The sequence below is a fragment of the Coregonus lavaretus genome (assembly GCF_964263955.1).
Source record: "Coregonus lavaretus genome assembly, chromosome: 28".
In the NCBI taxonomy this organism is placed as follows: domain Eukaryota; kingdom Metazoa; phylum Chordata; class Actinopteri; order Salmoniformes; family Salmonidae; genus Coregonus; species Coregonus lavaretus.
Window position 1 is genome coordinate 18018630 of NC_140015.1, and position 27446 is coordinate 18046075.

The 27446-nt window shown below is 44.5% G+C and overlaps 1 protein-coding gene across 1 annotated transcript in view; it reads left to right on the forward strand.

Moving 5' to 3' along the window:
* The window catches only part of LOC311103997 (myocardin-related transcription factor A-like), a 40007-nt gene extending 19358 nt beyond the window's left edge, over nucleotides 1-20649 (forward strand). The window contains exons 3-17 of the mRNA XM_084145640.1: nucleotides 2888-2953; nucleotides 11584-11639; nucleotides 11791-11866; nucleotides 12107-12268; nucleotides 14175-14458; nucleotides 14604-14857; nucleotides 14951-15116; nucleotides 15213-15674; nucleotides 15816-16640; nucleotides 16782-16991; nucleotides 17102-17218; nucleotides 17567-17716; nucleotides 17831-17920; nucleotides 18079-18136; nucleotides 18242-20649. Of these exons, the coding sequence (XP_084001766.1) occupies nucleotides 2888-2953; nucleotides 11584-11639; nucleotides 11791-11866; nucleotides 12107-12268; nucleotides 14175-14458; nucleotides 14604-14857; nucleotides 14951-15116; nucleotides 15213-15674; nucleotides 15816-16640; nucleotides 16782-16991; nucleotides 17102-17218; nucleotides 17567-17716; nucleotides 17831-17920; nucleotides 18079-18136; nucleotides 18242-18876 (3611 nt within the window). The 3' untranslated portion in view covers nucleotides 18877-20649. The remainder of the gene's footprint in view (nucleotides 1-2887; nucleotides 2954-11583; nucleotides 11640-11790; nucleotides 11867-12106; nucleotides 12269-14174; nucleotides 14459-14603; nucleotides 14858-14950; nucleotides 15117-15212; nucleotides 15675-15815; nucleotides 16641-16781; nucleotides 16992-17101; nucleotides 17219-17566; nucleotides 17717-17830; nucleotides 17921-18078; nucleotides 18137-18241) is intronic.
* Nucleotides 20650-27446: the final 6797 nt, after the last annotated feature.

Here is a 27446-nt window from a genome sequence, read left to right on the forward strand (position 1 = left end):
TGTATTGGACTGAACTGAACAGAGAATTCAATTTTTGTTACATTTGAATGTTTTTGGACATTATTTTCATTGATTTATTTGATGGGACCACCGTCTTTCAGTAAGACTTATTTATTATTTTGAACCTGATCGCCATGCTGGACACCAACCCGTCCCTTCACACAGACCCCACCTCTTTTGGGCCCCCTCCAATCAGCAACAGCATGGATAAGCAACGCATACGATTGGAGTTAGAACGCCGGGCTTGTCAGAGCCTGAGGGAAGGTGGGATTCATATTACGCACTCACACCCACACACATACACACAAACTCTTTATAATATGAAAAGTGAAAGATATGGTTTCATTGATATCTTTGTTTGGTATATATATTTTCAAACAGATTTCTTTGATATAGCCTAATTATTGAGAATTTCTTACTCTCCTTACTCTTCCAATGTCTTCTGTTTCATAGCTCCCCATAAAACACACCCGGCTATACAGTTGAGTTTTTCTCAGTGAGTTTTTCTGCTCAGGCCGGCTCAGTGGGTGTCTGGTGTCTTCTGGGCTGCTGGTCAAATACTAAGTGGACCTCCTGGCCCCGGTACAGATGGGGCAGCGCCAGGACTCTGTCCAGTGGACATGAACTCAGGCACCTGTGGGTGCAGCCAGGGCCATGACACCAACTGAGTTGGAGCGAGAGGAGCCTGAACAGATTTAGTCGTGACACACTGAGAATCTCACACTGACTTTTAGAGAAACATAAATGTGCTGTGAGGCATATACTCTGGCCCACTGAGTTAAGGTGAGAAATACTGAGACTGCTGAAGATACTGTGGTATTGGTGTTTACTGTGACACACAGAGACAGGTTTAGATACTAAGACACAGATGGACACTGAGGGAAGCAGGGACAGGCTTGAGACACTGAGATGGACTTGGAACCATTGAGACAGACTGTGATTTACAGAGAGGTTATTTGCACCGAGACGTACAGTCTTTCAGAGACACTGTATGATAGGGTAACCCACAGGCACCTGCCTTGGCAGCCGGTTTGACTTCACAGAGTTTCAAAGGTGGACAGCATACCTTGACCCTGATTGAGGAGGGTGTCTGTTCACATGTGTCCCCTCATGCAGCCAGGCTGAGCCCTTAGATTTCTGCTTCAGAGCTGTTTTGAGTGTCGGGTGATTTACAGTAATATTCCCTATAACTCAACAGGCTGCGCTGGGCAGAGAGATAGAGTTCCCAGTTATTACAGTGTGGTCCACAAATAGAAACCAGCAGGGAGAGGGTGAGGAAGGGTTTCAGCTCAGGGTTGGGATGGAGTGAATGGAAGGTTTAGAAAATATTCTCTAAGAAGTAATAGTTTGAATAGGCGATATAGAAAAAGTGCACAGGAAGTTTTGAAGTGACGCACAGAGAAAGGTGACAATACATACATTGAGCATAAAGGAAGATATGGAGAGGGATAGGTGGTGGGGAAAATGTAATCTTCTCATTTACATCACATTAAGTGAGGTACTGAGAACTGTAATGAATTCAAATTCTGGCATTTGAGTGAGCATATTTGGCACATCTAGCAAATCATCTGCCACTGGAGGAGTATCTGTGTTTGTGTGCGTCCATGTTTTTCCCATTAAGCCTATTTAATCTTGTTTCCTGTCGAGGGGACTATTGGGAGTCCTACGTCAAGCAGCCATATAAGAGAAATTAGGATGTTTTGGCCCAGGCGACGACAGCCTGGACTGTCAGAAATGTTGACGCTGTTCAGAGATGTGAAAAACCACAGAAGCTGAGCTCCGAGAGAGACAGAGACCATGAGAAAGAAGTTCCACATCTCCCACACTGATCTCACTCTGACTTATTAGTCAGTATGCTTCCCTGGGTTCAGATGTATGCAGCAGTCCAGCTACAAACACTAGTACCTCAGGAGGTACACACAACCATCACTGTGTGTACTGTACAATGGACTGGTCTCACACCAGGCTATATACTGTATGGCTATGTAGTATACTGTAACCACCTTACTTCCCCCTTGCATGTACAGTATCACATCTCTAATTTTGTGAAAACTGCTTATGCGCACAAATAGACCTCACACTGAGATGTAGGTTTACTTCACCTCACATCTGACAGGAATCACTTACAAGAGTCCACTCAGCTCGCAGTGGCTGAAGTGTAAAAACTGGATAGCAATGATGATGTGATGCAGAGAACATGGTCTCTACCACTAGCTTTCTGTCTTCATTCTATAGGCTTGGTCCAGCTGTCTGTCACTGAGATTAGGCAGCTGTTAGCATGACACATGTATACACATTTAGTCGGTACGGAAGTGTTAATGTATCTGTACACATACTCCTCTCAATAGAACACCTCATTCTGTTTTGAATTGTGAGTGCTGAATGTGGGCCTTCCTGTTTTTACAAGAAGCCCTCTGTGCATTAGCATTGTTCAAGCCATGCGGAAGTGTCGCTGTCTCTATCTCTCTCTGTGTGGTAAAAGTTGTCAAAACGCGACAACCCGGCTGCTGTTTCAGAGTGTAGAAACAGGAAGCGCGTGTGTGACTGGGACCATCTGCCCGCTGTTCCGCCTCCCTGCCGCTGATGATAACCTCTATCGGCTGTCAGACGACTCTGTGGGAGGGAGAGAGGAGAGCGCAAGGGCCAGAAAAGCAGCAAGTAGGGTACTCTTCTCCAACTCTTGGCATCTACCTCCCAGAAAGATACACTATATTAATTTACAACATGGCTGTAACCGGCATTGTATTTCCTCCCAAGAAGAAGAGCACAGAGCGGAAACTGACTGTAGGGCGTTTGGGTTTTCACTATTGGTTGTTGTCCTTGTTGCCCTTGCTTGTTCTGGCTGTAGTGTACTCACCTGACCTCTTGCTGTCTCCCTCTTATGCAGTGCTCCAGCTCAAACTCCAGCAGAGACGGACCCGTGAGGAACTAGTCAGCCAGGGGATCATGCCACGTAAGTAACACTCCCCCGTCCGTCAAACTACCTCATCTCCCAACCAATCTCCCCTTCCTCTAGCTGCTACCTCACCCCACTAGCTTGCTTCTCAAAGTGAATGGATAGTTTATTGACCTATCCTCAGGCCCATAAGAATCGATAAAGCTACTCCTATTGTAGTCAACCTCACTTGTTTCATAACAGGCACTTAATATACAACAGTATAGCATCTTACATGGCTATACCCATCTCAATGCCTTGCTTCATGTTCTAAGGTTCTAGAGATCCTGTTGATTTGGCATGTGGTTAAATCGGCATCGTCTTTTTTCTGAGAAATGCCGGTGTCAGTCTTCAAAGCAAAGTGGATTGAGCTCCTTCCTCTGCTTCTGACATGTGAATGCTAAACTCATTCAGTGTGTACTGGGGCCTGTGCATTTAATTCATCAGCACATTTAATTTTGAGCTGTTACACTTGTTCTTTTCATTGCACAGTCAATTAATGTTGACATTATTAAGATCGTCTTCCTCTCTGTTTCACACTAGTTAGTTCCTGGAACAAACTGTTGATCAGGAACCTTTTTTTTAACACATTCACGTCCTCTAACTATATTTAGAACGATATCAGAATGTGCCACAGAACAAATTCTGTTTGGGTGTAAATGATTAAATTCTGTGTTAACATAGTAAATACAAGTGACCTGTTATATGCCAAATATATAGGATTCAACTCATTGTTTGTGAACTACAGCTGTTTCTGTATTGTACTATATTTAGTCTTTGGACACACGGGGTTACTGTTTTTTAAAAACATATTTCATGAATCCGGTCATGTAAATATGTTCAAATGATCAGATCTTAATAATTGTATAGATTGCTTGGACCTATATTACTGAACAAAAATACACTATATATATACAAAAGTATGTGGACCCTTCAAATTAGTGGATTCGGCTAGTTCAGCCACACCTGTTGCTGACAGGTGTATAAAATCAAGCATAAACAGCTATGCAATCTCCATAAACAAACATTGGCAGTAGATTGGCCTTACTGAAGAGCTCAGCGACTTTCAACGTGGCGCCGTCATAGGATGCCACATTTCCAACAAGTCAGTTCATCAAATTTCTACCCTGCTAGAATTGACTCGATCAACTGTAAGTGCTGTTATTGTGAAATGGAAACATCTAAGCACAACAACGACTCCGCCGCAAAGTGGTAGGTCACATAAGCTCACAGAACGGGACCGCCAAGTGCTGAAGCGCGTAGCACGGAAAAATCATATGTCCTCGGTGAGAACGCTACCTGCCCGAATGCATAGTGCCAACTGACCAGTTTGGTGGAGGAGGAATAATGGTCTGTTGCTGTTTGGGCTTGGCCCGTTAGTTCCGTGAAGGGAAATCTTAACGCTACAGCATACAATTACATTCTAGACAATTCTGTGCTTCGAACTTTGTGGCAACAGTTTGGGGAAGACCCTTTCCTGTTTCAGCATGACAATGCCCCTGTGCACAAAGCAAGATCCATACAGAAATTGTTTTCGAGATTGGTGTGGAAGAACTTGACTGGCCCTGACCTCAACCCCATCAAACACCTTTGGGATGATTTGGAACGCCGACTGCGAGCCAGGCCTAATCGCCCAACATCAGTGCCCGACCTCACTAATGCTCTTGTGGCTGAATGGAAGCAAGTCCCCGCAGCAATGTTCCAACATCTAGTGGAAAGCCTTCCCAGAAGAGTGGATGCTGTTATAGCAGCAAAGGAGGGACCAACTCCATATTAATGCCCATGATTTTGAAATGAGATGTTTGACAAGCAGATGTCCACATATACAGTGCATTCGGAAAGTATTCAGACACCCCTTGACTTTTTCCAAATTTTGTTACGTTACAGCCTTATTCTAAAATTGATTAAATAGTTTTTTCCCCTCATCAATCTACACAAAATACCCCATTATGACAGCAAAAACAGGTTTTTAGAAATTTTAGCAAATGTATTCAAAATAAAAAATGGAAATATCTCATTTACATAACTATTCAGACCCTTTACTCAGTACTTTGTTGAAGCACCTTTGGCAGCGATTACAGCCTCGAGTCTTCTTGGGTATGACACTACAAGCTTGGCACACCTGTATTTGGGGAGTTTTTCCCCATTCTTCTCTGCAGATCCTCTTTAAGCTCTGTCAGGTTGGATGGGGAGCGTCGATGCACAGCTATTTTCAGGTCTATCCAAAAAGTGCTGTAATTTCGAACCGGTTCACCCGATATGGATGAAAATACCCTCAAATTAAAGCTGCCAGTCTGCACTTTAACCTTATAGTCATTGTATCATTTCAAATCCAAAGTGCTGGAGTACAGATTCAAAAGAAGAAAATATATACTAAGTATATATAAAAATTAAGATCTGATCATTTGAACATTTATTCACATGACTTGGTTCATGAAATGTGTATAAGACAGTAAACCATATGTCTAAAGTCTAAATATATAGTACAATATCAAAAACTGACATTGTAGACAAATGCTTTGGCCGGTAAAAAAATAAAATAAAAATTCAGATTTGTCCATCAGTAAGCTCAGAGAACAAGTGTACCAAAGGAAATTATACATTTCCGTTATGGACATGAATAGATTCAATCTGATTGGGTTTATGAATAATAAACCAGTAGCATACATGTTTTTCTTTGGCATTTCATTCATTTAGGGTGCATAATCCTCCCGTCAGGGTTTTGAGTTGCCAATAGAACACTTTCTCTCTTCACTTTCGAATCCCTATTTGGCCCAGTAAAGGAAATGCAAATGTACTAACGTTACTCTCTATGCATTGCAAGTTGTTCATATTTACAGTACACTGCCTAGTATTACAGGAACAGAACACAATTATAAATTGCTCATATTTTCCTTGTTCTGTAGGGAACCACACAAGGGGTAGGTCTTATGGTTTGACACAGACTACCTTAGCGTTTAGACAAGTATTTAACAATGCCTATTCTCCATGCTTTTGGAGTATTAGAGAAGATACCAATTGAAATCTACTCCTATTAAGAATGTTGAGACAAAGGGTGCCGTTGAATTTAGTCACACTCTGTTCAGACAGATGTGTGTAGCGGTTGTCAGACTTGGCTAGAGTAGTCATTTGAGTTGTCATCTTCAATGTCTTCCATCCCTGGGCACTCTCCATGAAGCTTTGCTGGTAACAAGTGAAACTGCACACAGTGTTGTGTCAGCAGGATTGAATTCAATTAGGATGTGTGCAGTCATCATAAAAAAGGCTTCTACTACTAACAGCCTTGATACATTTGAATATTTCTTTACTGTGCGTTCCAAGTGGTGAAAATGCAACAATTAGTTACTCAGTCACAGTAGCCGCTTTGTTGCAATGTATTGCTCAGCCTTATTCTATCTGCTATTGCTGCTTCTCTTTTATGTTTACTTCTCCTTTCTTACATTGATCAGAAGAGCAAACCCCAGTCTGCATGGGGCCAGACTAGGCAACAAGGCCAGGGTCCCATTCAACATAAGAGAGGGAGGATGTTGGAAAGAGTGCAGAGGATAGGAGAGGGTGTGGGGAGATGGCAGAGAACAGTAGAGGAGAGGGAAAGAGTAGCAGTCACAGGAAGGGCATTGTTCTGCTTAACGACCAACTGCCGGCAGGTGAGTCGTCATGTCTCCTGACTACTTCCTTCGCTATCCCTCGTCCTCTCGCTTCCCTCCTGAATACATATTTAACCTCTAGGTCTGAGTATCAGACCATACTGCAAAAAAATAGGTCCTCACTGCTGGTACTGTCAGTGTGCAGACAGCCACTTCTCTTTCCTCTCATTCCCTCTTAAATGTTTGGTGTAGTGCACTATGAAGGGAATAGGGTGCCATTTGGGACACATCCTCTGTCTTATGCAACCCCAGGGTGTCACCACTCCAGCCAATCAGAGAGCAGTGAGGAAGTAGTCTCATGTAAAAGCAATGTTTTTGGTTGAACCATATTAAAAAAAAATATATACAGAAAGAGTTAAATGAGTGTTAGCTGGAGGGGCGATGCTCAGTGTCAGGCTCCTCTGATCACTGCTGACCGGAGGACTGGTTCTATCGGAGGCCTGCAATGTTTTCTACTCGCTGCCTCAGAGATCATTTTGGTCATGTAGTGTATGCGGACACCTGCTTGTCGAACATCTCATTCCAAAATCATGGGCATTAATATGGAGTTGGTCCCCCCCTTTGCTGCTATAACAGCCTCCACTCTTCTGGGAAGGTTTTCCACTAGATGTTGGAACATTGCTGAGGGGACTTGCTTCCATTCAGTCACAAGGACATTAGTGAGGTCGGGCACTGATGTTGGGCGATTAAGCCTGGCTCGCAGCCGGCGTTCCAATTCATCCCAAAAGTGTTCGATGGGGTTGAGGTCAGAGCTCTGTGCAGGCCAGTCAAGTTCTTCCACACCAATCTCGACAAACCATTTCTGTATGGACCTCGTTTTGTGCACAGGGGATTTGTCATGCTGAAACAGGAAATGGCCTTCACCAAACTGTTGCCACAAAGTTGGAAGCACAGAATCGTGTAGAATGTGATTGTACGCTATAGCGTTAAGATTTCTCTTCACTGGAACTAAGGTGCCTAGCCCGAACCATGAAAAACAGCCCCAGGCCATTAGTCCTCCTCCACCAAATGTTACAGTTGGCACTATGCATTGGGGCAGGTATCGTTCTCCTGGCATCCGCCAAACCCAGATTAGTCTGTTGGACTGCCAGATGGTGAAGCGTGATTCATCACTCCAGAGAACGCGTTTCAACCCATGGAAACCCATTTCATGAATCTCTCAACAAACGGTTATTGTGCCGACTTTGCTTCCAGAGGCAATTTGGAACTCAGATGATTTTTAGGCGCTTCAGCACTCGGCGGTCTCGTTCTGTGAGCTTGTGTGGCTTACCACTTCGAGGCTGAGCCGTTTTGCTCCTAGAAGTTTCCACTTCACAATAACAGCACTTTATAGTTGACCGAGGCAGCTCTAGCAGGGCAGAAATTTGACAAACTGACTTGTTGGAAAGGTGGCATCCTATGACGGTGCGACGTTGAAAGTCACTGAGCTCTTCAGTAAGGCCAATCTACTGCCAATGTTTGTGGAGATTGCATAGCTGTTTATGCTTGATTTTATACACCTGTCAGCAACAGGTGTGGCTGAAATAGCCAAATCCACTAATCTGAAGGGTCCACATACTTTTGTATATATCGTGTATTTTTGTTCAGTAATATAGGTCCAAGCAATCTATACAATTATTAAGATCTGATCATTTGAACATATTTACATGACCGGATTCATGAAATATGTTTTAAAAAAACAGTAACCCCGTGTGTCCAAAGACTAAATATAGTACAATACAGAAACAGCTGTAGTTCACAAACAATGAGTTGAATCCTATATTTGGCATATAACAGGTCACTTGTATTTACTATGTTAACACAGTTGTTGCTCCTAGATGTTTCCACTTCACAATAACAGCACTTATAGTTGACCAGGGCAGCTCTAGCAGGGCAGAAATTTGACAAACTGACTTGTTGGAAAGGTGGCATCCTATGATGGTGCCACATTGAAAGTCTACAGAGCTCTACAGCAAGGCCATTCTACTGCCAATGTTTGTCTATGGAGATTGCATGTCTGTGTGCTCAATAATATACACCTGTCAGCAACAGGTGTGGCTGAATTGGCCGAATCCACTAATTTGAAAGAGTGTCCACATACTTTTGTATATTGATTTTATTTATTTATTTTTGGTCATTTAGCAGACGCTCTTATCCAGAGCGACTTACAGGAGCAATTAGGGTTAAGTGCCTTGCTCAAGGGCACATCGACAGATTTTTCACCTAGTCGGCTCGGGGATTAGAACCAGCGACCTTTCAATTACTGGCCCAAAGCTCTTAACCACTAAGTATATATAGTGTACAGCCAATTGGCTTTTTTTTCCCAGCCAAACATTAGCCTGAATGTGCACTGTAGGGTGGATAACATTCTAGGAAATTGGCTAACAGTCATGCGTTTGCTTACGCACATTCATACGAGTGTATGAAAATGTAATTACTAAGTATAAATAATGGGATTTTCCATAGTTTATACGCTTTAATCTAGAAAACAGTGAAGCATATTCAGGACGCACACACTCATGTCTCTGTGGAGAGATGTGATTTTTGCTATTTGAAGCATTTTTTCTAATTCAAGATAACAATGAAACGTCAAGCCTTTGATTATATTCCAGCAATTACAGGAATCAAAATGACCTTTAAAATAAAATAGATACTTTATTGTCCGTTTTGGACAGTTTTAATGATGGTTGATTTATTGTTTGTATGATTGACATGAGCTGTTTTTATTAGATGGATGTTATAGCTAGTGATATCACATACAGTGTATTGAAGGAAATAAGAATCATGAAGACTGTTTCTCATGGTTGGAATTATTAACGGTATTTGTGCGTCTGCATGCATGGTTAGCCGGCTGTGGTGTAAGGGTGTGTTTGTGTGAAACTGAGCTATAATAAGCATACATGGTGATGTCCTACCTTTTACATGTTATTTATATCCGCTTTAAGACACAGTGTGCTGCTACTAGTAAAACTGCAGAGAAGACATGATCCATACACCATCATGCATGATGCACAAAACACTCATTCTCACGCTCACAGATGCACTTAGGTGACTCCCGTTATTCTGCATGCATAATTCCATCATGGTCCATGATGTTCATAAGCTTAGCCACATACAGACACAGTCAGTCCATTTATGACCACAGGGAAGGACTGAGAATAATTATTTCACCATGTACAACACTTCAGTGGTAAGGATGTACAGTGTTTTGCTCAAGAGACCAGATATATTTCGCAATCATGCTGGTTGATTATTTGGTAAAGGAAGGTTCAGGAAACACTTTCAACAATTAATACCTAGTTAACATTGCATTAAAGAAGATTAGGGTGGTATACTATGAGAATATGAGAACAACAGCAATTATTGTTTATTATCTTAGCATTAAATTCAATTTGAGGCTGTAATGAGGGTAATTTTGTTCAGCCCATACATCTTGGTTACATAATGGGGTGTTGTGACTAGAAGGAAGGGGAGGAAGCCAGACAGGAAGTGAAAAGGGAAGAGAGTGAAAGTGGGGTTCCTGTACAGTTAGTTGCACAGACAAACACCCAGCATCAGACTAAACATGTTCAACTCCAGTATAAAAACACAACAATTGACTTCAACCAGATGTAAACTACTCAGGATAACACCTAACTCTCAAAGTCCTCCTGACTTCAGAGCCTGGAATGGCTCTTTTGATGTTGTCAGCACAATGCCTCGATAATGAAGGGGGCTGTGCTTTTACTTGTTGGCTCTCCTCTGTGTCTTTCTCACTCAAACACCCACAGCCCCGAGAGCCGCCCCCTTCCATTACAATGGTTGGATTTTCAAATCAACCCCCAAGGAAGAAAAAAACAAACGTTTGAGAGAACCAATCAAACCCGTCAAACAATTTCCGAGCGAACATCACATTAATAAACAACCTCCTTTCCAAACCAGTGTGGTCACAGATCTCCCTGAGGCTAGATGTAAACAACACTAATGGCAGATTAACATGTAACAGGAATAGCATAGCATCAAAGAGTTCTCAAAACACCTCTCACCTTCAAAATACTAAAAAGTGAGGCACAGTAATTGGCCCACCTGTGATAGGTCTTCATTAGCATCTCTCTTCCACCATTGGAAGCCTCTGACCCTTACAAGTCAGCTACACTACACGTGTTGCCAGCAGCATTGTATCAATGTGACGTTCTACCTGCTACACCAGAGACCAACCCCCCCCCCCCCCCCCAAAAAAAAAAATGTCATCAGCGAGGGGGTTGAAGGCAGGTGATGCAGGAGCTCATGCAGATAAATAGGGCTTTTGGCTCTGACCTCATCGCCCTCCCGCTCCTTTCTCCTCACTGATAGACAGGCGCTGGTACCGCACCGCCCAAGGAGGTCACGTAACCTTCCCGGAGGCTAGGGGGCACGGGGGTAGCGTCCTAGGGGTGTGGGGGCAACAGCGACGTGCCCATGCTCAACGAGGTGAACTGAGGCTTGTGCCGGTACTATGAGGCTGACCTGGGGCCAACTGACCTGACCCGCCCGGTCAGAACACACACTGTGCATTGCAGCGTGGGAGAGAGAGAGGGCTAATGTGTGACTGACAATCTAGCTAGCACTCTCTTTTTCGCTGTCTCTTGTCTGCTCTGAATGCAGAGGCAGGTTACATGTCACTTCTCTACACAGAAGGTAGGTACTGTAAGTACCTTATGATAGCTCAACAATACATGCCTTTTTCAATAGACCGGGAAGCAATATCTAGTGACTGGAGTAATTCTCAAACAGTGGAAAATCACATTACAGGGAGAACCCTTCGACGTCTCCATTCCATTCCCACCTTGTGACTATGTCGGACCATGAAAATGGAAACCTGCTATTTGACTCATGAATGACTACAGGCATACTGATATGCTATTGCTTTTGACTACTCAAGTGTAAAATGTAAAGTACATTATGAAGTCATTGCCTGTTACATGAGGACATAATAAGCTTCTAGCCACTTGTTTTTTAATAATCAGCATGAATATACACTTTGAATGTCTTCTCTCTCTCCAGCACTGAAAAGTCCAGCTGCCTTCCACGAACAGAGACGAAGTTTAGAGCGAGCGCGGGTGAGTTTCCCTTCATACTCTTCCCACTCTTTGTGGTTTCTGTCAGATGAACACTTTTTTAAACTGACTCTCAAAGGTGAACTGGTTCAAAACAGAATAATTTCTCCCCTTCTCTCTTCCTCTTCTCTCTTCCTCTTCTCCCCACTCCCAGACTGAAGACTACCTAAAGAGGAAGATCCGAAGTCGGCCGGAGAGGTCGGAGCTGGTCAGGATGCACATTCTGGAGGGTGAGTTTCTCTGACTGTGCCCCCTTCCTGAGCCATAAGGTGCTGCACCTAAAAAAATGTAGGCTACAAAATAAATTCCCACAATAGTTTGCTCTTCCATTCCATAACTGGTAGCTGTGCTGTGTGTGTTTACCTTCGTATCTGCATCATTACATAAGCATTTGATTTCCTGGTTCCCTGATAAAGATCACGTGCCTGATGGTTGTTGGCTGGCTAACCCGCTGTGTGCTGTGTGTTCAGAGACGTCGGCGGAACCCTCCCTCCAGGCCAAACAGCTGCAGCTGAAGAGGGCCCGTTTGGCTGACGACCTCAACGACAAGATCTCCCACCGGCCCGGCCCCATGGAGCTCATCCACAAGAACATTCTGCCGGTGCACAGCAGCCTCAAACAGGCCATCATAGGTAACTAAAGCAGCAGCATCAAACAGGCCATCATAGGTAACTAAAGCAGCAGCATCAAACAGGCCATCATAGGTAACTAAAGCAGCAGCATCAAACAGGCCATCATAGGTAACTAAAGCAGCAGCATCAAACGGGCCATCATAGGTAACTAAAGCAGCAGCCTCAAACAGGCCATCATAGGTAACTAAAGCAGCAGCCTCAAACAGACACAATACCGCTCCATATTATGTAGCCACACTAGCAAATGAGCTCTCATGATCACTACTACCCTATTATATAGTTTCAACAGCATCAAACAGGTAAGAAGTCCACCATTCCAGAAACCCCATGTTTCCAATTGCCACAATTCACAAAGTAGCTCACTAGCATGACGTGCACATCTGCTGAATAAGCTAAAATAGTCCACCCAGTGAAACTCTATATGAAGGTCATCAGGAACAGGTACTGCAGACTTGAACAAAATCATATATGAACCCTGCTCACAACGGACCCAGTCAGACGTCATATTCATATTCATACTGTGCACGTGTGTGTGTGTGTCTGTGTATGTATGTATGTATGTGTGTTAACTTGAGAACCTCTGATAGTCCCTCCTGGCCATCTCCTCCTCCAGCCATAATGAACATATTGATGTTCACATTGGTATTCTCCCACCGTGCCCATCTAGAAGGGCCCTGCCTGGCTTCAGATGCATGGAGATATCATCGTTAACCTTACATGTGCATTTACACATATACTGTAAATTCATGACTGTCTGATGAGCAGGGGCCAACCTCATTGCCCACCTCTCCACCGCGGGCCCCTCATGGGCGCTAGTTTCGCGAATTAACCAAGTTATATTAATCATACTAATGTTTGTTTGCATCGGTGCGTGCACGGTTCACAGAAACAGATTGATTCAATTTCACATAACATTATAAAATGTGAGAAAGTGTCAGTTTTTGTGTGTGGGTGGGTGTGTGCACGCATCAGGACATGACTTGGCACAATTGGTTGGGTTAGATATAAAGGAAATGTATTGCCACACCAAAGAGTTCACATAACAGGTAGTCTCTACTGTGGTGTTAAACCGTGAGATAAATGAAATTCTGGAAAATAGATTGATTGCTGTGAAGATGAAAGTAAAGATGTCTGAGCGTCAGATTCCAGCATGGTTCAATCTCAGGGGATTGCCTGGCTGTCGGCGGTTCTTAATAACAACAATCAAATTACAGGCAGTAATATCCACACAGAGAACAGGGACATAACCTAAACCTGTGCTGCTTTCCACACTCAGCCACACACACACACACATAAACACACACACGGTGGTGCAAAGGGGAAGCCATCACATGATTGGTTCAGGAAGATAATAAATCAAACCCCATATTGGTTATTCATCATCTCCCACTGATGGTAAATTAATAGCCAACGGTGCTCGCTGAGCGCTCCAACTGCCTGCCGTCAGTAAATAAAAGATCCATAATGGTCTTTATCAAAGACATGGGGATGTACCAGCCATATACAATGTGATGATAAAGCCCCGGGCCCAGCAGGCCTCCACCTCTTCCTGCTGCCACTGCAGGCACCTCTGTTGATGCTGACTGACTGACTAAACAGACTGACTGGCTGCTGAGAGGAATGATGACATGGCTAATGTTGACACAAAGCCTGTTTTTTTTTTTACATGGCTCTCTCACACTACATCACAACAACGAAGACGAGGTACAGTGGGGAAAAAAAGTATTTAGTCAGCCACCAATTGTGCAAGTTCTCCCACTTAAAAAGATGAGAGAGGCCTGTACTTTTCATCACTGGTGGCTCATTATTGTACTTTCTAACACTATCTCCCTCTTTTTTTCCCACTTCTCTCTTTTCACTCTTTCGTTCTGTCGGTCTTCTCTTTATCCCTCTTTCTCTCCCTCAGAGACAGACTTCCCCAAGGTCGCTGGGGAGATCTCCTCCTTTGATGAGGACAGTAGTGATACTCTCTCTCCTGATCAGCCCATTGGTCAGGACTCTCCCCTGGGCCCCGGCCCTCTGCCCTCTCCCCCCGACGCCCTGGCTTGCAACAGCACCCCCTCCCCCACACAGTTTCTCACTCGGGTTCCTCCGCCACCCCCTCCTCTTCCTCCCTTCTATGGGCCCTGCCAACCGCTGAAGTTGAGCAATGGGACATCAGTTCTGAGAACCGCCTCTGCACTGATCAAGGTTAGTGGCAGCTGTCACGGCTAATTATTAGTATTGTACCAAAGCCCATTGTATTTGTATTATTAGTTTAGCATTACTTCTATTGTTTACAGTAGGCTAGTCCAGTGTTTAATCTACTACATCTCACTGATCTTTCTCCCTGCAGTCCCAGCCTAAACCCACCTCAGAGCGCCCCCCTCAGCGATCCAAGAAGGCCAAGGACAACAAGCCCAAGGTGAGGAAGCTGAAGTACCACCAGTACATCCCCCCGGACCAGAAGGCTGACCACGAGCCTCCCCCTCAGCTGGACTCCACCTATGCCAAGATCCTCCACCAGCAGCAGCTCTTCCTCCAGCTGCAGATCCTCAACCAACAACAGCAACACTACAACTACCACACCATCCTTCCTGCACCACCCAAGTGAGTGTGTGTGTTTGCGCATGTGTGTATACAACTGCTTCACATACCCACCAACTCCAGCCTGTATCCTATCATCATCTTTTTTCTCTCCAGACCCCCAACAGATCAACCACCTCCCACCAATGGCCCCTCTCCTTCTCTGGCCGTGCCCACCCCCTCGACATCCTCCTCCAGTCAAAGTGCAACAATCCGGCAGAATGTCACACATGTGGGAGGGGCCACACCAGGTTCTTTGCCTCCTAACCTGGACGACCTGAAGGTCAGTAAAAGCCGTTGCAGTTGTCAAGAGTTGACTGTGTTGACAAAACCAACTGTCTAAACATTTCACATTTTGACACCTTCTTTTGTCCTCCAGGTGGCTGAACTGAAGCATGAGCTCAAACTGCGGAGCTTGCCTGTATCAGGCACCAAGAATGATCTCATCGAGCGGTTGAGGAACTACCAGGCTCAGCAGAACAGGGGTGGAGGTGGTGGTAGTGCAACAACTACAACAGCAGGGGGTGCCACAGGGTCAGGTGCCGGAGCTCCTAAAACCAACCACCCAACAAAACAACAACAAAAACAACTACTACTACTACAACAGCAGCAACAGCAACTTTCCCAACACCAGACCCAGTCCTCTGTGGTCCACCATTCAAGAGATGCAGGTGTGGTAACCTTGGCAACCTTCCCGTTCGTGGCCACTGCTCCACAGCAGATCATGCACTTTGGCAGCACTAGCTCCTCCCCGCCTGTCTCTCCTGCCCCCTCAGACCGCTCGCTAGCTGGGATGAGCCCAGACGAGACGAGCTGTAATGGAGACGCATTTGGGGAGATGGTAGGTCTCCTTTCTTTACAAGTCTATGCTAGATGTGTTCTTACTTTGTTTTTTAACGGTTTTTATAGTGCACAGATATCAGATATCAAATCAGTTTTTATGGTTTGAATCTTGAGACTCTACTTTTCTCTTTCCAAATAGGTAAGCTCTCCCCTCACCCAGCTCAGCCTTCATCCTTCCCCCCAGCACCTTGCCACTGTCAAAGAGGAGTTGAGTGGCTCGGCCCCCACAGCCTGCCAGTTCTCCAAAGCTGCTCTGCAGAAACGCCTGCTGATGCCCACAGCCATGCAAGTAGCACCCCCCTCTGTGAACAAGGACCAGATGCTGCAGGAGAAGGACAAGCAGATCGAGGAGCTGACGTGCATGCTGAGGCAGAAACAGCGGCTGGTGGAGACCCTGCGCTTCCAGCTGGAGCAGGGCAAGAGAGGGTGCCGGGACGCCCCCCCAGAACCCCTGGGCCTCGTCAGGGTGAAGGAAGAGCCACCAGACATCCCCAGCATCCCCTCCACATTTTGCCCCATTGGCCACTCCCCGACCCCTCCCCAGTGCCACATGGAGGTCACCAAGATGACCATCAAGCAGGAGGTCGGGGACGTGGAAGAGGCCGTGGAGCCATCCTTGGAAGCCCCACCTCAGCAGGTCCAGGTGCAGTTGGAGCAGATCCAGGCGCAGCAGCGGTCGCAGCTGGAACAGCTGAAGCTGCAGCAGACGCAGCAGATCAACGCGCTGCAGCTGGCCCAGCAGCAGGCCCTGCAGCAGCTGCTCCTACAGCAGAACCAGCAGAATCTGCAGAAACAACGCTCACAGCAGAGGAAGAAGAAGTCCCACAAGCAACAGCTCAAACAACAGCAGCAACAGCTACTGTCCCAACAGCAGATACAATCAAAGAACCAACAGCTGTTACAGTCAAAGCATCAACATCAGCAGATATTGCAGGCACAACAACAGCAGCTGAAGTCACAACAGGTCAGTGGCAGTCAAACCAACTCAATGGCTAGTCACAATAAGAGCTGCTGATAGTGACAGAAAAACAAATGCGATCCCAGTCAAAATAGTCTGTCACCTTGTGTTAGTCTCTCACTGACTAATGCTGTTGGTCTCTTCCAGGTGACTCAGATGTTCCTCAATCAGCAGTCGGGCTCCACCACTTCCTTCCCCTTGGATCTCCTCAAGACACACTCCACACCTACCCTGGTGACAGACAGCAACGGCAACCATTTCCTCATCGCACTGACCAATCACTGTGCCGAGAGCCAAGGGAGTGATACGCCACAAGGCACTCCACAGGGCAAAGCAACCAATCACATCACACTGCAGGTAAACATTTCAATCCCTTTTTCACTCAAACCTAATGTTTTTGTTTAGGGACATACCCCTTGTGCTGCTTACTTTTCTTCTCACACTATTTCTCTCCTTGGTCTAACCAGAGACTGCAGTCAACTCCCACCAAGCTGCCCAGCCAATCCCCTCTTCAGTTGTCCAGCAGTGACACCCAATCAAAACCGACAACTCAACCAGGCCATGTGAAACTGCAAACCAGAAAGGTAAGGGAAAGGTTATAAAAGTCATTTCATCTACTTGATATGTAGGATGTCCATTCAACAGCGGTCAATGGAGCCTCCATTATGGTGGTGACTGGCTTGTTGCTAATGTCCCATTTAAATGCGAGAGTCATTCAGAATTGCCTCGATGACTCCAATAACCATCTGTGTTATGAATTAATGATGTATACCCTGTAAGACACTGATAGCATCCTTGATAAGAGAGCTGTTAACTAATGTAAAGAAATAGTGGTTATTATTCTGGTAATTACTGTAATGAAATTCCTCATCTTTGTGCTTTCAGCTCATTTGCATCTCAGCTAATTAAGATTTATCTCCCATTTTGCTTAGGGACAGAAGACTGGGCTGCAGGTGTCAACCAATCACTCCCCAGGGGTCACACTCTCCTTCTCTGCCCCGCCCAATCTCCAGCCTTTCTTCCCCAATGATGACTCCTCCCCTTCTGAAAAAGACACCTCCCCCTCTCCTCCATCTCAAACTGTAATTGTGAACTTGTTAAAAGTTGTACTGTAGTTGCAGTTCTCTAAAGGGACAAGTTAATAGTATACATTTTTAGGACATGAGAACAAACCGTTATTTTTATATTTCCATCAGGAGGATTTGAGTCCAGGTCTGGACCATGAACCCCTGTTCAGCCCTCCTTCTCCCAAACGGACACCCTCCCCTAACCCACCGGATGACAAGGTAACCCACGCCGTCTGGCTGCATCACTGTTTCCATGTTTGTGTCTCAGAGGTCTCATTATGGCCAACCATGCCAAGACTCTTGCTCCTCTGTATTCTGTATCCACCTCTCACCTCAGTGGCTTTGTCAGGACATACTATTATCCCTCTGTCCCGCAGGATAATGGATCCACCCAGCATATGGACGACCTCTTCGACATCCTGATTCAGACTGGAGGTGAGTGTTGAATGCCGATAGAGAAGGAGAGCTCCTCCTGGTTTCCTGATTCAATATTTGTCTCCTACTTATGATTTACATTTCTTCTATCTCCTCCTCTCCCAGAAATCTCAGCCACCTTCAAACCAGCGCCCGACCCGTCCCTGTCGCGACTGCGCCCCAACACCCCTTCCCCTTCCCTCTCTCAGGCGCCCTCCCCTCTCCAGCTGCAACTCCACTTTTCGCCCCCCACCCCTCCCGAACCCGAGACCCCCCAGCCGGTCCCAGGGGAGGAGGAGGAGGAGGAGGAGGAGGAGGAGGAGGAGGAGGAGGAGGAGGAGCTGCAGGTGCCGGCCACCGTTGACCAGGACGTTAGCAATACAGGAAGTGGACGTCTGGAGGACTTCCTGGAGAGCACCACGGGCAATCCCCTCCTGGGGTTGGAGCCTGACGGGCCCCTGACCCTGATTGACGACCTCCACAGTCAAATGCTGAGCACCCCCAGCATCCTGGACCACACGTCCTCCCACATGGACACCTATGAGCTGTCGGGCTACACGGCCAACCCCCCTGGCCTGGACTTCGGAGACCATGCCCTGGACAGCATGGACTGGCTGGATATCACCATGGGAGGGGCGAGCAGCGAGGTCCCAGGACTCGCCCCACTGGGTCCCCTTGGCCCCCACACGCCCCCCAGCGTCTTCTCAGCAGACTTTCTGGACAGTTCAGACCTGCAGCTCCACTGGGACTCCTGCTTATAGCCCTGGGCAGTCTTACAGTGTCATCCACACGGATGGATGCTGATGTTACTTTGTAAAGCACTCTCTCTCTTTTCTCAACGTGCAACGACTCAAAAACACACTGGCTTGTTAAACTCTACTGCACTCTGAACTCAGTCCCTCTTACTGACATACACTTTGATAGACTTATTATGTGTAGACCCTTACGTTCTATAAGGCAGGCCCTCTTACACGCGTAGCTTATACAGTAATACCTTTGTTAACAAACCCTGTGGATCGGCGGGAACTAACTTTGTTTTGAATTTAGGAACCAGTCGATGACAGGAGTTGCTGATGCTCTTTCATCTGAGCCAGTCAGCAGCTTACCATAGCTACCTATCTAGACTATTATCTATGTTTATTATTGCCCTTAGTAGTAATAGTATGGAGATATTGTAACAATGTTGAACCAATGATGTGATAACAAGACCATAATCATGTCTGTCTAGCAGCTTTAGGGTTTAAAAAACCACAACCTACTTATTTTCATTAAAACTTTAGAGGAGATGATCAGGGAAGACAAGGTGAAGGAGAATGAAGTAGCTATTTGTTAGCAAGAATGCATGCAGGTGTCCTCCAGGATGGGAGTCAGACCATGGCTCCAGTGTAGCAGTCTGGTGACCGCAGCTCTGACTGAGTAGGATAACTGCAGGAGGAGCCTGGTACAGAGGAGAGAGACACAGACAGTGATATTTGACTATGATATATTTTTGCCCATTATATGGGATGTATTTTAGGATATATATGAAGATGCCAGGAAACATGATTTCATGTTTTAGAACACATGGTCTTACTCTCTTAGCTTTAATGATATTGCTCTAGAACATTATGACAGACGTGATGGGATTTTATATATTTGATAAAAATGAGAACCTGCTTTTTTAAGAGGTTTTACTGCTACGTATTGGACTTTATCTCCTCTGGACGTACGTTCATTTTCATATACGCGCTGAACTATATGTCAGCTAATACTGTAGCTAAAGTAAGTTAGGGTTAAGAGATTGCAAAGATGGAAATGTTTCTGTTTCATTTGAACCTATATAAGCAATGAAGTATGCAGAGATTACGTGTATACTGTAGTCCACTCCGTCAATTATGTACTGTCAATTATGGTGATGCCTACTGAACCAGGAGCTGCATTGGTGAATCACGAATGCTGTGTTATTATTTTGGATGCCCCTTTACATCAGGATTGTATTATTAATATGTACTGTATCAGTACCTTTGCCAAAATATGTGATTTTTAATAAAGTCCTCCCTATAAATTCTTACTGTAATATACCAATTTAGACACTGAACATGTATTATAACGCACAGTGTTTTCCATTTTAGGTGGTTTACTGTGACATATTCTGTCAAGTGTGAACTCTGTATCCATATCCATTTGCACGGCCTCAGACTAGCACGCACACAACACTGCACACACACATGCGCACATGCTCAATTTGAGCATTGCTTGCTTGTTTGAATGTATTTATCCTTTTCATGGTTTGTTGCATATCACCACAAACAGACATTCAGGATATCCTTCTCTCTCACTTCTCCTGTGTTTGTGGTGGGGGTGGTCAGGCAGTTTCTGTCCAGTATATCCTCCTGTTTGACTTTGCCCTTATGGTGGCCTGATTGGTGCTCTTGAATGGCAAACCCCCCATGATAGGAGGATTGTAGACCAGTCAGCCCTGATCTGCTGTATTAGGGATTCTGAAACATTTCAAAACTTGAGGGATTTGGGGATTGCTCTGGGGAGGGAAACTGGTTGGGCTTCTTCATGAATATTTTGACATTTATGTTTTCTTCTTTTTAGAAAATAGTTGATTAAATAAAAATTTGATAAAAATTGTTGTTTACAGTGTGGATGTTTGGGGGGGGGGGATATATCATTATTTTATTGTTGGACATAAAAGACTGTAAAAACACCAGCAAATCAGCTTCAAGTGATTTTAATTTTGGAAATCTGTTCCAAAGAATTCTCATGCATAATAGAGAGATATACAGTATGTGTTCATATACAAATGTAAGCAAGGCTAGAAATTGTTTTAGTGAAATATTACATCTGTTTTGGCAATTATTTGTAAAAATGATCCAGCCCCCTGACCATCCACTCAAGAAGAAATCGGTCCGCGGCTGAATCTAGTTGATGATCCCTGCCCTAGAATGACACACTATTACAACTAGCCCATAGATACAGACCCTGCTTTGCAACTGCCCACTTTCATGTGCTCACTTTTTTGTCTGTGTGTCTGCAGGTATACTGACGAGGACGCACACAAAGGTATATACAATTGGTATCGGTTTTCCGCATGTTATGTAGATCACATGTATCATCTTTCTACACATTTTATTTAATGCTTTCTCAAAAACCTTACAGGACTCAGTCACAGCAGCCATCCTCTTCCATTACCTCTTCAATGAAGATCCCAGGGGCTTCTGGACACTTTCAGTAAGCAGTTACCCCAAACGGTTATTTGAGGAACCATTAAAGGATTCTTTGAAGGCTCTCTAGTTCTCCTCTGGCCCCTCCCATATTGTCCCTTTAGTTGAATTAACCAATCTGGAACCCCAATGAACTTTCTGGCTAATTAGCTAAATTAAACTGTGTAAGCTTTTATTTTCTCAGTGAAGAAGTCTAACGTCTTTCCAGTGTAATTCCTCTTGCTACTTTATTCCTGACTGTAATTGAGGCTGAAACAATAGTGTGCAGGTCTCTGAGTACTGAGTAAGGTACTTTATTTCTGCAAGCTAATTGAAAATGTCACTCGAGACCCACCCCGCCCCGTCCTCCCACATCATGCCCCCTCCCATCCCACTTAAGTCCTATCGCAATGAATTCCTCTGTATTTAATTGACTTTCTGCGCTGAAATAATCCATCAAGTTTTATGGGCTGTCTACCCCCATCCACTACTCCATCACAGATCACCCCTCTTAAACAATACGTCAGGACTCAGGAGTTTTTTCTACCTACCTGCCATTGTTGAGGCATTGAAGCAATCTCTCTGGAATTAATTTGACAAATGACAACCCTCTGGTTGACATTTTTGGGGATAAAATAGTCCTGTAGAGGTAGAGCTGCAAAATGAGTTGATTGACGGAGGTACACGACAGACATTGGAAGGGAACCAAATCCTTTTTTCTTTCCTGCATTACCTATTCTGGCCACCAGGGTGTAATGTGACCTTCAAGTAAAGAGTGCCTGATTTCCTTCCAAATGGGAGAATGGCAGTGCAGGGGGACTATGCAGCTCTTCTTCAGGAGTGCTCAAATTTAATTGAGTTTATGAAATGGTGGATGGGAAGATTGATGGAGCCCATCCATCTAATGTACTGAGATCGCTGTCGATGCCCTTCTGCGGACAGACAGGGTGTCCAGCCGTCCACACACCATTACGGCCCGAGTGACTGACCATTACAGGGCCACCGCGGCACTCGGAGCACGGCGCCTGCATATGTCAGCTGCTTGACCCGTGTCTGCTCTTATCTATTTCTCTTCGTCCTCCATGTTTTCCATCCACACACTTCCCCCTCTCTCTCTCTCTCTCCCTTTTCTTAAACCTGTCGTTGCAGCCTGCGACCTCCCTGCCTGTGCACTGACAGCTGCTGTGTGCAGACACTGAGTCAATGAGATTGATGGAGCTGTCGCTGGCCTGCAGAGTGTGTGAATGGGCGTGTGTGTATATGTGCGTTTGAGTACCAGAGTGTATGTGTGTGTGTGTGTGTGCAAGAGCATATGTGTGGAGAGGGAGGTTTGAAAGGATTGATATCTTCCGACTGCAGTCCAAGCAGCCGTTACTGTTGTGCCAGACGACTGCCTGTCTCAAACACCCTATTCTGCTCCCTCCCCTCAGGCCCAGCTGCCCCTCAAGGCCCCCCATTCTTGCCACACGGTTAACAATCAATCAGCAGTATTACAATCACAATGCTGGTTCCTCATGTGGTGGGCTTATCTCTCTCTTCATCAGCTCTCTCCGGTGTTGCTGTCTCTCTTGTCTCTGTCTCTTTTAATCTAGCGCTGTCTTTCTCTGTCTCTCTCTCATGTTAAATTCCTTAATTTCTGCTTCCCTCTTTCCTTCTGGAAACGTCGCCTTCCTTTTTCCCCCGCTTCCATTTGTCCTGCTCTTTCTTCTTTCACTGTCCAGCGCTGTCTTATTCTTGCTCTCTTTCTTTGCCACTCTTTTTTTCCACTCCCATAGCTTTATGATTTATTAATTTCCTTCATTATTGACTGCAGTCCCTTTTGTGCTCATGGTCTCCCTTATCTACACAGCATGGTCTGATAGACTAGACGTAACATAGTAAATGTAAAGCCGGGCCACTGAAATTAGAATATGTTGCGTTTGGTATGGTTACATAAGACAAGAAACAAAAGGAGGGTTGGTTGGTTGGTTGGTTGGTTCGGTGGGTGTATAACGCGACCGTCTAGCAAACCAAAGGTTAACGTGTTCGAATCTCATCATGGATAACTTTAGCATTTCAGCTCATTAGCAACTTTGCAACTACATACTACTTTTTAGCTACTTTGCAACTATTTAGCATGTTAGCTAACCCTTCCCCTAACCCTAACCTTAACCCTTTAACCTAACTACTAACCTTAACCCTAACCCCTAGCCTAGCTAATGTTAGCTAGCTAGCTAACGTTAGCATTAGCCACCTAGCTAATGTTAGCCACAACAAATTGGAATCAGTAACATATCATACATTTAGCAAATTCGTAACATATTGTACGTTTTTCAAATTCTAACATATTGTACTTTAGCAAATTCGGAACATATTGTAATTGGTAACATATCATACGGAATGTAATTCGTAACATGTCATACGAAATGGATGATGGACATCCACAAATTAATACATACCATACGAAAAGTATCATATCATACTAAATGGAGTGTCTCGGATAAACATACAGAATAATATGAAATACTCTGAGACTAGGTTGATATACACCATGTCAGGTGCTTGTAAAACTTATTGAGAGCAGGAAGCAGAAATGTACTGTGTAACGTTTGGACTATACCACAGTATTGGTGTAGGAATAACTATAAGAAAGTCTCTCTCTTGTTCTCACTCTCTTTCTCTCTTTTTTACTCCCTGTTTGACAGACACACTCACACAAACATGCCAAGACACAAGATTTCTCTGACCATTTTAATTTTTTATCAAGTTCATACAAAGAACACTTAGTAAGGTTTCCTCTAAAAAGAGATGGTTAAAAAGCCAAACAATAAGTTTGACCTTGACTCTTCCTCAAAAATAATAGTAATTAGTGCTGTAAAAACTTGAAACAATGTTCATCATCATTATTGTCATTATCATCATCATCATCATCATCATCAATGATAACCTCTTTTAAAATGTAAGTAAACAGCTAGGGAATGAAAGGACCCTGTTGATGCTATGAGGGTGTCTTTATGAGACCGATTTAATCTGCCTAGAACTGTTAGAAGGGTTAAGGTTGGGTGGGAGGGATTTTTATTTTCCCCCATATCAATGTCCTCTGTCTTTGTGGAAGGAAGTCATTGGAACTCTCCTATCAACTGATCTGCTGCCCAAATGCAACATCCTGTAAACCTTTAGTTAGTGTAGTTATATATACAGTGGGGAGAACAAGTATTTGATACACTGACGATTTTGCAGGTTTTCCTACTTACAAAGCATGCAGAGGTCTGTAATTTTTATCATAGGTACACTTCAACTGTGAGAGACGGAATCTAAAACAAAAATCCAGAAAATCACATTGTATGATTTTTAAGTAATTAATTTGCATTTTATTGCATGACATAAGTATTTGATACATCAGAAAAGCAGAACTTAATATTTGGTACAGAAACCTTTGTTTGCAATTACAGAGATCATATGTTTCCTGTAGGTCTTGACCAGGTTTGCACACACTGCAGCAGGGATTTTGGCATACTCCTCCATACAGACCTTCTCCAGATCCTTCAGGTTTCGGGGCTGTCGCTGGGCAATACGGACTTTCAGCTCCCTCCAAAGATTTTCTATTGGGTTCAGGTCTGGAGACTGGCTAGGCCACTCCAGGACCTTGAGATGCTTCTTACGGAGCCACTCCTTAGTTGCCCTGGCTGTGTGTTTCGGGTCGTTGTCATGCTGGAAGACCCAGCCACGATCCATCTTCAATGCTCTTACTGAGGGAAGAAGGTTGTTGGCCAAGATCTCGCGATACATGGCCCCATCCATCCTCCCCTCAATACGGTGCAGTCGTCCTGTCCCCTTTGCAGAAAAGCATCCCCAAAGAATGATGTTTCCACCTCCATGCTTCACGGTTGGGATGGTGTTATTGGGTGTATATATTATACTCATCCTTCTTGTTCCTCCAAACACGGCGAGTGGAGTTTAGACCAAAAAGCTCTATTTTTGTCTCATCAGACCACATGACCTTCCTCTGGATCATCCAGATGGTCATTGGCAAACTTCAGACGGGCCTGGACATGCGCTGGCTTGAGCAGGGGGACCTTGCGTGCGCTGCAGGATTTTAATCCATGACTGCGTAGTGTGTTACTAATGGTTTTCTTTGAGACTGTGGTCCCAGCTCTCTTCAGGTCATTGACCAGGTCCTGCCCTGTAGTTCTGGGCTGATCCCTCACCTTCCTCATGATCATTGATGCCCCATGAGGTGAGATCTTGCATGGAGCCCCAGACCGAGGGTGATTGACCGTCATCTTGAACTTCTTCCATTTTCTAATAATTGCGCCAACAGTTGTTGCCTTCTCACCATGCTGCTTGCCTATTGTCCTGTAGCCCATCCCAGCCTTGTGCAGGTCTACAATTTTATCCCTGATGTCCTTACACAGCTCTCTGGTCTTGGCCATTGTGGAGAGGTTGGAGTCTGTTTGATTGAGTGTGTGGACAGGTGTCTTTTATACAGGTAACGAGTTCAAACAGGTGCAGTTAATACAGGTAATGAGTGGAGAACAGGAGGGCTTCTTAAAGAAAAACTAACAGGTCTGTGAGAGACGGAATTCTTACTGGTTGGTAGGTGATCAAATACTTATGTCATGCAATAAAATGCAAATTAATTACTTAAAAATCATAATGTGATTTTCTGGATTTTTGTTTTAGATTCCGTCTCTCACAGTTGAAGTGTACCTATGATAAAAATTACAGACCTCTACATGCTTTGTAAGTAGGAAAACCTGCAAAATCGGCAGTGTATCAAATACTTGTTCTCCCCACTGTATATGCATATGCATATATAGTATGAAAAAAATGTATGCACTCACTAACTGTAAGTCGCTCTGGATAAGAGCGTCTGCTAAATGACTAAAATTTAAAATGTAAAATATTAACGTTATATATTAGGAGTATGCTGCTATGTATTTCAGAGTCTTTTAACCTGAATATTTAAAATTCCTAATTCAGGACAGGGCCTCAGGTTGTCCACTACTGGAGTGGGAGGATGTGAAAGAGAGGGGGAGAGAGAGGGGGAGAGAGGCTCGTGGGGACATGGTTTGTGGCGTTTGGCTCTTTGCTCTCTCTGATGGAGTCAGTCCAGACCCTGGAGACGTATTAACGAAGTCAAACATCAGTGACAGCTGGCCTGGGTCTCTGGGGGGAACAAAACAAATGCAGGGCACTGGGAGAGAGGGATGCCCAGATAAATGCTGACCTCATGGAGTACATGCCCAGACCAAAGGGTTAGACTTCTAATTGTTTTCTTCTGTTGACAGTGCCTGTCTTCCTTATGCAATGTGAATGATAGCCTCCAAATTAATATGCTATTAATTTGTCTTGTGTCTGTTATTCTGGAGCTGTATTTATTGTGTCGGTGTGCAAAACATCATGGTACCTGTACGTACTGTATGGATGCATGTGTGTTCGTGTGTACAAATATTTTTTCACATCTAGGCCTACACATTTGTCTAGACATTAAATATTATTTTTTAGCTCCATTTCCCGTGGCCTTGAACTATGAATTAAAGAACAGAACAATCAATGCACATGTAAACAAAGAACATAAGAACACCTGCAACAACAAGGATAATTTTTTTGATGTCAGGGCAGTATAACTAGTACAGGCCCGTCAGCTCAGTTAATATAATTTCTCAAAACATGCAATGTTCCAGCACCTTAATTACCTTGTTTCTCCGTTCTATCTAGACAGACTGGGCATATTAGAGTGTCCAAACCAATTTTCGTATTCATTTAAAAGCCATGGACCTTAGAACAGATTGAATATAAATCAAATTAGATGACTATTTCATTTAAAACAATCCAATTTTACATTTACAATTGTGTTATTTTATTGACCAACTCTACAGGCATTGCAACAGTACTTGATAGATGCTTGGTTAAGGACGTCAATTAAAATCCTCCCTATGGTGTCTTCCTTGTTGTCTGAAGAGTTTACGCACCCACTGATACTGTTTCATGGGGGGGGGGGTATGGCGGATTGCTGGTAAAGAAATGTTGCTGATACTGGCCCCCTCATAAGGTTAAGATTAAGATTAGAGTACCAGTATTTGCCCTGCTTTACAGAGTGGAGTAGGTGGAAGGTGTGGTAGGAAGGGGGACTTTTAGTTGATAGAACGAGGAGGAGG